The sequence below is a fragment of the Protobothrops mucrosquamatus genome, unplaced genomic scaffold (genome assembly GCF_001527695.2).
Source record: "Protobothrops mucrosquamatus isolate PMUCROS unplaced genomic scaffold, P.Mucros_1.0 scaffold132, whole genome shotgun sequence".
NCBI classification, from domain to species: Eukaryota; Metazoa; Chordata; class Lepidosauria; order Squamata; family Viperidae; genus Protobothrops; species Protobothrops mucrosquamatus.
Window position 1 is genome coordinate 284080 of NW_015386499.1, and position 13804 is coordinate 297883.

At 38.5% G+C, this 13804-nt stretch overlaps 1 protein-coding gene across 1 annotated transcript in view; it reads left to right on the top strand.

The window, feature by feature from the left end:
- The window catches only part of TNS1 (tensin 1), a 120486-nt gene extending 108620 nt beyond the window's left edge, over window positions 1–11866 (top strand). Inside the window, exons 21-28 of the mRNA XM_029283557.1 lie at window positions 958–1089; window positions 1849–1941; window positions 3174–3251; window positions 7733–7804; window positions 8385–8553; window positions 9118–9186; window positions 10708–10740; window positions 11670–11866. Of these exons, the coding sequence (XP_029139390.1) occupies window positions 958–1089; window positions 1849–1941; window positions 3174–3251; window positions 7733–7804; window positions 8385–8553; window positions 9118–9186; window positions 10708–10740; window positions 11670–11814 (791 nt within the window). The 3' untranslated portion in view covers window positions 11815–11866. The remainder of the gene's footprint in view (window positions 1–957; window positions 1090–1848; window positions 1942–3173; window positions 3252–7732; window positions 7805–8384; window positions 8554–9117; window positions 9187–10707; window positions 10741–11669) is intronic.
- Window positions 11867–13804: the final 1938 nt, after the last annotated feature.

Sequence of the window (13804 nt, forward strand, 5' to 3'; positions counted from 1 at the left end):
CTAAAACTATGTCAACACACACCAAACAGGGTAGAAGAGAGAAACTTGTTATTTGTTTTCCAGACTTGATGCTTTTCCTATGGGGAAAAGGACTCGTTATGCCAACTTGGGGCATTTATACATTTCTCCCTCTGTTGGGAGTATGTCTGGTGCTCTAATGGGGTTGGGTCTTAATGAAAATAATTCTTCCTCATCATTCCTTGATAATGCCCATGGGTTTCTGTCTCTGTTTGACATCACAGAGGCATGAGATGAATTTTTTTCTATAAGGGGTGGGAAGAAGATTCCAAGGTTGCATCTCTTCTTCCAAAATCAGAGCTCTCTCTCTCTCTCTCTCTCTCTCTCTCTCTCTCTCTCTCTCTCTCTCTCTGCTGTCATAAAAATATGAAAGTTTTGTAGTTTCTGACATATTTTATATCTTTTACTTCACAATAAACATGGAATGTGATACTCATTAGATATCCTAGTACAGGTAGTCCTCAACGACCACATTGCTAAGTTGTTAAGTGAGTTTTGCCCCATTTTACGACCTTTCCCATCACAGTTGTTAAGTGAATCACTGCAGTTGTCAAGTTAGCAACACAATTGTTAAGTGAATCTGGCTTCCCCATTGATTTTGCTTGTCAGAAGGTCACAAAAGGTGATCATGTGACCCTGGGACTCTGCAACCGTCATAAATACATACCAGTTGCCAAGCGTCTGAATTTGGATCACATGACTATGGGGATGCTGTAACGGTTGCAAGTGTGTAAAAATGCTCATTAAGCCACTGTTTTCAGTGCTGTTGTAACTTCAAACGATCACTAAACAAAAGGTTGCAAGTCGTGGACTACCTCTGGTGCCGTTAGAACTTAAAATCCTTCTTCATACTGAGAATCCTACTATTCGTTTCTTTATAGGCTTATTAAAGGTTTAGATCCGTTTATATTCATGTAGTATGCTCTACTTCTTTCCCAGCCATTGCGTTGCTAAAAGACAAGGAACCGGGTGCCTTCATCATTCGAGACAGCCACTCTTTCCGGGGAGCCTACGGACTGGCCATGAAAGTAGCTTCACCACCTCCGGGTGTTATACAACAGAGCAAGAAAGGTAGAGCCTTCATACAACTTCCCACTACCTCCTTTCCCTCTTGGAACATGTGCACAGCAGGCTGTGTTCAGATCAGCCAACAGTTTCAGTCCACATGGACTGAGAGGTTTGAATTAGGACCAACACAGGTAGTTTTGGGTGATAGAAAAACCCAGGTTTTAATCCCATGAAAATATATTCTGTAGTTGTAACTCAGAGATTAAACTGTTCGTAAAGCTGCATCGTGAGAAATCAGGGGTTGTGATTTATAAGATTGGTTGGAGGTCTTCTGGTCTAGGGGTGCCCAACCTGTGGGCCGCATCCCACCAGAGGGCCATGAGGGGATTGCAACTGGGCCGCAGAAACGGCCGGTGAGCATGTGCATCCTCACTTGCGCGAGCAGCGGGCGAGCGTGTGCACATTGCTTGCACAAATGGAGCTACGTGCATGCTTGCTGGCCGCTCACGCGGAGCCCCCCCTCCCCCCGTTGGTCTGCAAAGCCGGAAACGTTGGGGAACTCTGTTCTAGTCTAAATGAGCTTCATTCACTGTAAAAGCCTTTCCTCAGTCTGAACCATTAACAGCTATGCCATCCTATGCACTGACACAAGGAACATATTGTTGGGGTCAAACTCATTGTTTTCTTTAGCTAGAAATATCTGGTCATTAGTTTAGACCAGGGGTAGTCAACCTTGGCTACCCCTGGTTTAGATTATTTGGCAATTTGTATGACAAGCTTAATTAAAGCCATCTATAGTGAAATTCTGATTGATCCCTTTAGGAGACATCACTAATGAGCTGGTAAGACATTTCCTGATAGAAACCAGCCCTAAAGGTGTGAAACTAAAAGGATGTCCCAATGAACCCAATTTTGGTGAGTGTTTACAATTGTTATCTTCACGACTTCTGTCTCATCCTGCCCTCTTGTGGAATCTGTAGCAATGACGTGTACTTTTTAGGCTTTCAAAGTAAGGAAGGAGGTTATTAATATTTAACTGACATGAATCTACTGAAGCCTCTTGGTTAAATTGTCTAAACTTCTAAAGTCTCAGAAATTCAATCAGGGTTGTTTGTAAAAAAAAAGAAAGCATTATTGTACAATATGCATTTTTTAAAGCATAAATGAACATGATACAGTTGCAGTGATATTGTTTAGTATTGCATATATTGTATTGAGGTCATTTAATTTCGTCTTCTTGCCAGAGTAGGTATTGTTTCCAATTCTCTGCAAATATTCCCAGCCCTTTCATTCTTCTAAATTAATGTTATGAATTATTCTTTGTCACGAATGAAAGCAAATATTCTATTCTTTGCCAGTCTCAAGCAGCATGAATTGTGCTGTGTGATACCAGGATTGCTTGCTTGCTTATTTATTTATTTATTTATTTTAAAAAACTTTATTTAAAAATTCCCATTTCTTTCGCAGAGAGACGCTAGGCAGTGTACAAATAAAATAAATAAGTTTATAAAATTTATTTAATTCATTCATTAAGTTTATAGGCTGCCCATTTCACTATCCAAAGCTTAGTTCATAAATTAACTTCATATGCAGATATTTCCTGATTCTGTTTCAAACAGCGGATTGCCACAGAATTTTATGGGCTTAATGCAACTAAGATGAAATGTAAGCAACAAGTTTTAAAATGAGCCTCTGAGCATTTAAGCTTAGTTTAGTGAACATCTCATTTATTTGCATTGTGTGAGCATCAGCGAGGAATTAACGACATCATGATAGAATATAGTTGGAGAAATGGGCTTTGTAAATATGTAGCTATTATTTTTAGAGTGGGCAGCCCTGATAAATTTAAATAAATAAATAGTTTATATGGTTATCTGTCTTAGTGTTGTGACCCTGGGCCGTGAATACATCCCAAATAAAAACATAAACTGCAACCAGGTTAAAAAAAAAGTTTGATACATCAGTGGAACCATCCCCAAACTCTGTTATAACCAGGTCTTCAAAGCCATACAAAAGGCAGTCAGAGTTGGGATTAATTTAATCTCTGGGTGGATGATGTTCCAAAAACAGGTGCCATGATAGGATAACATTCTCAGTTGCCTTTACGTTTGTCCAGATCTCTCTCTCTTTTTTTCCCCCCTTTCTAGGTTGCCTCTCTGCTCTGGTGTATCAGCACTCAATCATGCCTCTGGCATTGCCTTGTAAGCTGGTCATTCCTGACAGAGGTAAAGTTCTCCGCATTATTACATGGGCATAATGCCATTTTATAGAGTATTTCATCCTGGCAAATACTGGGACAACCGAGAAAGTTTGAAGTCAGCTTTAATTTCAGAAAAATAGAATAGAATATTCTGCAAATGGAGGAAGACAGAGATTAGGTAAAGCGTATCAATTTATAAGTCAGGTTTTAGGGATTCAGGTACAGAAAGTTTTTTTATTCCAGAGTTAGCAACCATGCCGCACATATAGAGGAGGACAACTAATGTCAAATACTGTTTCAGCACTAGTCCACTGCTATAATCTGCTGATTATATATAGCAGTGGTGGCGAACCTATGGCACGGGTGCCAGAGGCGGCACTCAGAGCCCTCTCTGTGGGCATGCGCGCTGTTGCCCCAGTCCTAGGTTTTATAAAACCTTTTCGCTTTAGGCCTCTGCCGCCATGTGCAAAAAAAAAAAAAGGTTCAATCAGTCAATTTCAACTTGCAGGGAAAAAAAAGGTCTTGCAAAGTTGGAACTGATTTGTCTGCCGTTACCACCGCAGCCATGCCCACCCAATGGGCCATGCCCACCCAATGGGCCACACCCACCCAATGGGCCGTACCCACCCGGCACTTGACGATGCATAAGTGGGTTTTGGGTTGCAGTTTGGCCACTCGGTCTCTAAAAGTTCACCATCACTGATACTGTATATAGGAAGGCATCTGCAAAAATGATAGGGGAAGGGTAGGCTGGAGAGAGGATAATATAATGTGTTATGTTATCACTGCAAAATCCATAATTCATTACTTCTCTCCTTGCACCATCATTTCTTTGTCATTATGGGTACTTACGATAATTTGTGTCTCACCCAACCAGCCCAATTCTAAATCTTCTAAAACTAACTCAGAAAAAAAGAACTGCTCAGAAGTTGTACCTTACTCTTTAATAGATTACTCATGCACATTGAGAATTTTCCATGCATGGAACTATTTCCATATCAGCTAAATTGAACAACTGGATGTTCAGTCATGAGGCTCCTAAGACTACACATTCTCTAAGGAGGATTCCCGGGGGTGGCTTATAGTAACACAGTTTGGAGAGATCTCATGAGGACTTACTAGATATTGCAATGAAATTGAAATATTGGTAAATGTGCATATAGACACAGGTATTATTTATTTTATTTATGTAAAATATTTTATATCCATTGTTATTAAAACATCACAATAGTATACAGTAAACCATAATAAAAACAATAGAATATTTTAGGGGGGAAAATGGAAACAGCAAAAATACACCCTGGGGCAGCTGATCATATTGAGGGAAAGCTGGGACAAATAACTTAATTCAATTTCTAGTGAAAATATTTGGCATCTCTCTTGAGAGTTTGTTTCACAGAGCATGTGTCAGTGTAGTAGAGAATGCTCACCTCTGCACTACAGCTCAAGTAGATAGTCCGTCTGTGGTAAAGGCAGGGAGATCTCTTCTTTAGATATTATTACAGTGACAGAAAATCTTCTCCTTTGAAATTCCTACTTTGGTCAAGATGACCCAGTTAGAAATCCCAAAATCCCTTTTCTTCAAACAGATATGAGCCTTTAATCAGATAATTAAGGGAGTACACAAGTGTTCCATATGTTAGTCTTCTCCCAGGTTCAGGCATTCCCAGCAAGAACAACATTGGGGATTGCTGACTTATAATGAAGGAACAGAAGATAAGAATCTCTCCATGCTTATTAAAGTATCAGCAATTGTCATATCTTTCATAAACAGATTCTACTGGCATATCATAAACAGATTCTACTGGCATATCATTAATTGAAAGCCAGATATATTTTTAGTCCATAACAGTTGAATGGCATTTTTGTGACATTCATATACACTTTTTCCTATAGGGCTTAAGAGCCATTAAAATATTATCTTTTGGAACTTCCAGTGGAGGTCAGAGATCAGGAGAATTAAGAAGAATTAAGAAAAGCAGAGCTGATAACCACAATAAAAACTAAGGAACTGTCCCAAAAGTGCTTTGTTTTTCCCTCCAAAAAACAGCTGGACTTTGTGTTTTTTCCTTGAAGACATTTTGCTTCTCATCCAAGAAGCTTCTTCAGCTCTGACCAAATGGTGGAGGATAGAAGATTTATATTCCTTGCAGTCATCTACTCATTAGTATTCCTTCTGAGTATTCCTTCTGAGAGTTGTTGAGGCTGCTTGAAGATTTATCTGTGCCCTCAGGGTCACCTGAATAATGCAAATGGATGTGGACTCTTCTTGGAACTGCTGAAAGGATTGTATTGTAAACAGGACATAGGTGGTGTGTATCCCTCCCCCCCTCTATTGAGAGAGGGCTGTCCAGTCTTAACGTAGAAGGTCTCTTTAACCCCTCTTTCAAACCAGCAGACAGACAGACAGACAGATGATAAGTGATGATTTTAGAAATTGAACACTAGAGGGGGCTAAAGATTTTAACTGCAAAAGCAGAAAAAAATGCAAGCTTCTTCTTGAGGTCATTAATACTGGGACTTAAAAAAATGGAAATATAAAATGTTATATTTATAACATCAGATATATTAAAAGGAGAACTTTAAAGAATGAAAGCCAAAAATTATTACTACAATATCAACACTGTCAGTAGTGATGTCTGCTTCTCTGTATAGATTATGTTTAAAATGTCAAGCTCCCAAACCAAGAAAGACTTGCTCAGGTTCTTCTGAACAGTTTCTTTTATTGATACCCACCTATAGGCAGAAATCTTGCCAAACTAAAGCAAACTGCTTGCATTATTAAAGTTATACTCTGAGAACTCCTAGGTGGGGTAGGAGCTGCCTTAACTCTTTCCCTCCCAACAAAACTATCTAAATTTCACCGTTTGCTCCTCTGGAATGCAGCTCCTTCTTCCTGGGAATCCGTATTACATTCCACTACAAAAAGTTGTCGATGAAGGAATGTGAAACAAATCTTAACTGAAAAGACAGAAAAAGTATAGAATGTGGGACTACAAATGACAGGCCAAGAGAATAATTTGGAAAAGGATGCTTTTGTGTACAAAAGAAACTGGCTGAACTTTTAAAAATTAAAAGGGGAATATAAATGATAAATTAAAAAAGTGACCTGGAAAATGTGTTCTTATTCCACCTACATTCCATCTACAAAACAGCCTGAAGAAATCTGTGTAATGGGATAAAGAATTGAAGAGAAATCAAATTCTACAACAATATTTGATGGAATTAAAATTTAAGACTGTTAAAAGTAAAAGGAGGAGCATAAAGTTGGCTTTAAAAGCTCAAAGCAAGACATATTTTTGCAATACTCTAGCATAGACATGTCAAACACAAGGCCCGGGGGCCAGATGCGGCCCGCGAAGTGGTTTCATGTGGCCCGCGAAGCCATCCTGGAAACAGGGAATGGCCCCCTCTGCCTTGGCCCTGGCCTAGGCCGGCCGGGAGCCAATGTACAATTTTGTGGTGGCCATCTATGCTGAAACACATTCAGTCTTAGCTCCACAAGGCTGTCTGGAAACAGCAAGGAACCAGGAGAACCTTGAGCAGCAGCCTTGAGGAAGTGGGGCTGGGCTTGGTGCTGCGGGTGCTTGAGGGCCAGGCTGGGCATTTGACCTCTGCTGCCCAGGGCTCCGGGCAGCCCGCACCACCATCTCCCCCCCCTGCATGGCCTGAGAGGAACAGTGAGGCTCCTCCAGTGGACCATGCCTTGGCACTTGCCCTGGTCCCACCCCCTTCTGCCAGAGACCCTCAGATCTGTCCCACTTCTGCCCAGGCCCCCACAGGCACCATTGATGCGAACAATGTAGAGCTGCCCACGCCCACCCAGTAGGCCACACCCACTCCATCCACGCCCACCCAGTAGGCCACACCCACCCTGGCCACACCCACCCAGCCCCCTGAGGGCAACCGCAATGCTGATGCGGCCCTCAGTGAAATTGAGTTTGACACCCCTGCTCTAGCAACTGTTTATGAACTTTCTGTTGACACCAGAACTGAAAAAAATGATGATTTATTGATTTGTTTATAGATAAGGAATTTGATATGGGATAAAGAGCTATTGTTTAATTTGATAGGGAGCAAAGGATTATTAAATTTGTTTCTACTTGCGAGGAAAGTTGGAAGTTATTTCTTTATATATTTCTTTCTTTTTATTATATTCTTTTTCTTCTTTCTTTTTCTTTTTTCCTGTGCTTTTTCTTCTTTCTTTGCATTATTTTCTCTTTCTCTAAGTTTAGTTTGTATTAATTCTTACTATTGTAAATAAAATTATTAATAAAAATAGAAAAATTAATAACATTTTTTTAAAAATACTGTTTTTGGATCCCTGCATTGTAAATCAAGACAGTCCCTTTTAAATTTAATTTAGTTTTCACCCTTTTATTCAGTTCCAGAAATCTGAAATAAAAATGAATGTTCTCCATAAATATGGATTGTTAGATATAATCCAGAAAAATAACATAGATGTGTATTTATAGACAATAACCTCCTCTGTGTTTTCATTTGAAGATCCTATGGACGAAACAAAAGAAACAACATCATCCAGCAGCTCAGCAACTGATTTGCTCAAACAGGGAGCAGGTGAGCGATTTAAGATTACCCATTTTGAATGAACTGAAATGAAAATCTAAAATGATTAGGATGTTAGATTATTGCCAAGAATTTGCAGGTTCAAACTCATATAAAGCAAAATAAGCTCACTGAATCAATAAGCCAACCACTTAATCTGAGCCCAGTTACCTCATGGAGCTGGGTTTGAGGGTAGAATTGAAGGAAGTTGCTGAAGGAACAGTTAGTAAGAATCCAATCAATGAATGAAAGAATTTCTGATTCAGATTTTACTCTGACTAGTGGGACTCTTGTGTGGAATTTAATCATCACAAACTGACACTGAAAAAACTGAAATAATGTGAAATGCAGTCAGATACTAAGCTTTTTAATATTGTTTCCTGTGAAAGAAAAAACCATGAAATATATATACACCACTCTTCCCTTGCTTACATATATGTCATCAGTATTCGTTGTAGAATTTTTGGTTAGCATAACCAAAGGGGAATGTTGATACATGTTACTTTCCTTGTAGTGCAATCTGTATGCTTCATTGTTTGTTCATTCTACTACCCAAAAATGTTGGCCTCAATTTCCCTCTTTTCTCCCACAGCTTGCAACGTGCTGTTTGTAAACTCAGTAGAGATGGAATCATTAACCGGTCCTCAGGCCATCGCCAAAGCTATCACTGAGACACTGGCTGCTGACATCTCTCCCTCTGCTACTATTGTCCACTTCAAAGTCTCCACACAAGGCATCACCTTGACAGACAATCAGAGGAAGTAAGGGAACATTATGGGAGTCAGGGTTTGGAGATGCCTGGGTGCAACCAATACTAGTATCTTATTGGTGACAAGTTCTTCAAGTTCTTCATTTCACTACAATATTTCTTAGCATCATATTGCAGAGTTCTCTGGGCCACATTGAGTGAAATAATATGTGCAAGGTATCTAAGAAAGGTCCAGGTATTTTGAACAAAATAAATCTCTACCGAGAAGTGTTTCATCAGCTCTGAATATTAAAAATATAGAGCAGTGTTTCTCAACCTTGGCAATTTTAAGAGGCATGGACTTCAACTCCCAGAATCTCCTAGTCACCCATGCTGGCTGGGGAATTCTGGGAGTTGAAGTCCCTGCATCTTAAAGTTGCCAAGGTTGAGAAACACTGATATAGAGCCTATCCAGGCCATATAGTACTGTCACCACCTGCCATCTTATCAGAAATTTCCTTCTTGCTCATCTAGATGAGCTGCCTTGGGGTGGTTTAGTTATTTGTGTGCATGGATTCACCTTCCTTCACGTTCAAATGCCTATAGAATTAATGCTTACCCCCCATTTCCATTTCAGACTGTTCTTCAGACGACATTACCCTATCGTTACTGTCACCTTCTGTGATGTGGACCCACAGGACAGAAAGTAAGTGGAGCTGTTTGTTAAATTCTTCCATAAACTCAAGCAATAAAACTCCTGGAAGCAATATGTATGTAGATGTGGGCATGGTTCTCGTATTTTTATTCTCTATGTCTTATATATCTTTAAAGAGTTTTCATTAGAATTTAGAAGTTGAAACATCAACACTGAAAGAGGAAACAAAATGCATTGTGAATTAAAAACATGGTGTTTTGGCATTTAAAAGCTGTTGGAGATGGAACCAATTAAAATCTCTTAAGGATATTTCTGGGATATTTCCATCTCTACAAAGATTTTGCCACTTCTGGATCTGGAAAGAATGCTTCTGATCCATTGAACAAACAACTTCATTCAAGGGATTAACATATGGGGTCCTTGGTGCTCTCTGAGCTTGCTTGTTTTCTTGCAGACGTTTCATTACCCAACATCAGTAGCGATGTTACCTTGTTTGGGTAATGAAACATCTGCAAGCAAGAAAGCAAGAAAGTTCAGAGAGACCAAGGACCCCTCATTTCAACCCTGAGCTACAAATATTTTCATTTATTGGGTTAATATGTATTTAAAATTATCTAATTTATACTAATTTCAGACCTTCTGTAAATATCAACAGAGTCCTCACTATAAGCTACGGTTTCTACCTGAACACATAGAGAGATGGAAACAACAAGATATGTTTCTGTATCAGAATGAATAAAAACCATTGGCTGGAATGGGAAAATAGGAACATATAATGATGAAAAATGGGAAATTGCCTAGGACAGGATTCTTGGAATCCTATTTTCATTTGTGCTCTTGAAAGGAACTAATCATTCATGCAGATTCTTTGTTTCTGTGTTTGAACAGAAATCTCTGTAATTAGACATCTGTTCCCCTATGTTGCTACTGCCAGATCTCTTTGATTTCCAAGAAATGAGATTGTTCCATGTTGAAACAAATAAGCAGGAAATTATCAACAGCAGTGGAGATTTACAGATATTCCCACAACTTGTTTCAGCTCTGAAGAGAACTAAATTGCCAATGAAGAACAGAGAATTGTTCATCCGTTTCTTTGCAAAAGAATGATGACTCAGTTTGAGGTCAAATGCACCTAAAATGCTGATATTTACTCATTGTAGGTCAATGAAGTTGCAGGCTTATGATAGGCGAGGACTTAGAAAAATACACCATTCTTCATTTATTTTTTAATAGTCATTAAGCACTGTGGTGGAGTTTCAGAGTTGAAACTCTTTCAATATTTCTAAAATTCAGATCATAATACTTTTTAAGCAACAGATAATCTATCAGAAGAGTTAAGGGACAATTAAAGATTTTCAAACAGTAGGGAATTATAAAATAATTTCAACCCCTTTCTTAGTTGTAGTCATTTATTTACAGAAGAAAAGATCTATTGTCAATGAATCAGTGGAATTCCATTCAGAGCTTCCCACTTTCTTACATACACCTTGTATCTAGCTCACCATTTTAAAAAAGTGTCAAATTTTCCTCTGTATAAAAGCGAAATAGAGTTTTTTGTTTGTTTCTCCTCAGGTGGACTAAATCAGAATCTGGTGGTGCTGCCAAGTAAGTTGTTACTTCGATCAATGTCAAAATTAGGAGATATTTTTACACACACACTCACACGACATAGGACAGGGGATCATTCTCATAGTCCTTAAATCTACCAAAACTTTCAAAGATACTTTCAAAGACATCAATCTAAGAAAAAAGGAAAAGCTAAATTAAGTAATTTTGGTCTTAATTATTATTTTTACAATCCAAATATGCCCTCCTAACTCTGGCCTCTCATAAGCCTGTGGTCATGAAAAATCAAACTGTTTAGTTTTTAAGTTTCATTTGATTTATTTTCCAGTTGGACCTAAGGATCATAATACAAAGTTGGTGAAGTCTGGTGATCTCTAGTTGTTGATTTGCTCACAAATTCTTGACTAAATGCAGGGCTCTTTTGTAGCAAAATTGCTTACACAGTTATGACTTTCTTCTGTGGCTCATAATCTATCCTGTTACGTCATCTCCAATTGTTCCTGATAAATATTCATATATAAGCACAGAATGAAGTCAGCTACTTAATTACAATGTGAAGGAAATTTATAGCTTCAGGTAAATAGCTTAGAGATATTTAATTCTGTATGAATATTCTAAGGAAAATCCTTCTGGTTGAATTTTCTGTTTTCTGTGAATTCTGAGGATTGCTTGGATTTTATTTATTGCTCACTTAAGAAAAATATATAATACGCATAATATGTCACTTCATTTACTGTGGGAAATTTTTATTAGAAGAATAGCAATATAAAGCACATATTAATTAACGGTGATTTTCTCTTGAGTCCCCGTACATTTCAAATGGCAGGGTAGAAGGAATGTCAAAGAGTTTTACCTGATACAAGCATAAAGTATGATACGGTAGTGATCCCAAGTGGCGGTGGGCAATTCCTGTCTTCTCTCAAACTGGCATGATTTTATCGCTCCTTAATTTCTTTGTCATCCTGCAGACTCTTTGGCTTCGTGGCTAGGAAGCAAGGCAGTACGACGGACAACGTTTGCCACCTCTTTGCTGAGCTGGATCCAGATCAGCCAGCGGCCGCCATTGTCAATTTTGTTTCCAGAGTTATGCTTGGCTCTTCTCACAAGAGATGAACTGTGGCTTCCCCCTTGCAGGGGGCTTCTTGCCCTTGAATTTTGTCGAAGGACTTGGAGTCGTTCCGAGAAGTTGTAAGAGGAAGTGCATCGTGAAGGAGTGATGTGAACTGATGGGGGGAAGGGGGAGGTTTATTAAAAAAAAAAAGTGATCTGAATTGTTGGAAGGCTGAAACCAACCAAACACATGTATGTAGCAGAAACCAAGGAACTGACACCATTGTCTTTCCCTGCCAAGATCAAGCGATGGAAACAATTTTGGCTTTTGGATCAGCACAAAATCAGAGAATTCAGCCCCACAGGCCAAAGTATGAATCTTAGTAATCTTTGTGGGATAGGTCTATCTAGTAGTTGCTTGTTTAGAAAATAAGGCAAAAACGAAATCAACTCAAAATACCCATGACTATATGAGCTTCAGGAAATAATATCCAGAGAGATGCTAAAAAAAAGCAATCATTTTTTTTTAAAAAGCAAATGCTCCCGGTTCAACTACTGCTGAAAGTATGAAGTATGTCTGTATGAGTGTGTGTGTGCACATGCATGTGGTCTGTCTGTGATATGCACATATTTCAGTATTTAACGTGAGGCTTTACTGTGAGGCTTCTTGCCTCTGATGGCTATTCAGAATATGTATCTCATTCTCCTGAGGTCACAGGTCTCCGTAACCTGAAAGAAAATTTATGAACAACTGTTAGCAGTATGAGAGTTACAGTGCAAGTGGAAAGTATTTATTTTAATCAGTAGTCACACTCATTCCCCACATGCATGTGCACCTAACAATTTATACAAAAGAGTTTCAGAGCTCAGAATCTCTTTTTCGGTAATAATTTGTGGAGCATGCTAGTCAAAGAAAATATAGTAGTATCTGTTAAGAGTCTAGGAATGGGATCCAGACTAAATTGTCCTAAGACTCTCTTTCCTGGAAATGTTAAAACACCAGGAGTTGGGGAATGCATTTCCTTTTGAGTTTAGGATAAAAACAGCCCTGCCCAAGCTTATCCTTTGGGAAAGATACACATTGTTTTGGAAGTTGCATGGAAATAGAGCAAAGGCAAGATGAATAATCCAATAATTGGGAGGGGGAATTCTGCTTTGAAGTCATTAAGAATAACCATTATAAAAACTTAACTTGTTGATTTAAGCATGGCCCTAGCTATTTCAAAAAGGTAGCGGCCGTATGGAGGTTCAAGTATGTAGCTAAATTAGTTCATTATTTTTTGCATTATTAAGCTTTATTTTTGCTTTTGGAGGCATCAGACAATAGATTTTTGCACTGACCTGCTAATAATGTTATGCTAGATTGGCATTTAGTATAAAAAGGGAGACCTTTATGTTGCATATCATGTCATGCAAAGCAGCTTCATATCCTTTCCAGAGTAAATGAGAAAGTGTAGCAGTTGCAGAAAAAAATGTTATATATATATATATCTTCTTATATTTAACATCACGGTTGAATCCTTGTACTAGAATGATTTTTGGCATTTCTAATGGAGGCCATATATATATATATATATACATACTATCTCTGTAAACTGTTCATGCTTGGTATCTATCAAGGAGAGTGTGAATAATATGGATTGAGCTATCAGATAGAATTTCTGTAGTGTAATGAGAATTTCTCACTATCTTCCCAAACTTCTACCATTGGCAAATTTTAGGCTTAAAGATGTGCTGAATGGATAAAAAAGATTTTTTTTTCTATCACCCATTCTGCCTATGGGTTTATTGTCAATGTTTCATTAGGGTAGATTCAAGAAATCCACTGTTGTTTTGCTATATATATCAACTGATCCAGTACAAACTGGTACAAAAAGTCACTGAAGAGCCCATCATGCATGGAAATAATATAAAAAAAACTCTACCCCATGCCTTGTTAATAAAACCCAACCCTATAAATTTCGTTCACTGCTACTGAAATGGCAGATGCGATTCAACAAGATCTGATTAAAATCATTGGAGAGTCATTGTTGCCCCATAGACTAGCAAGGAG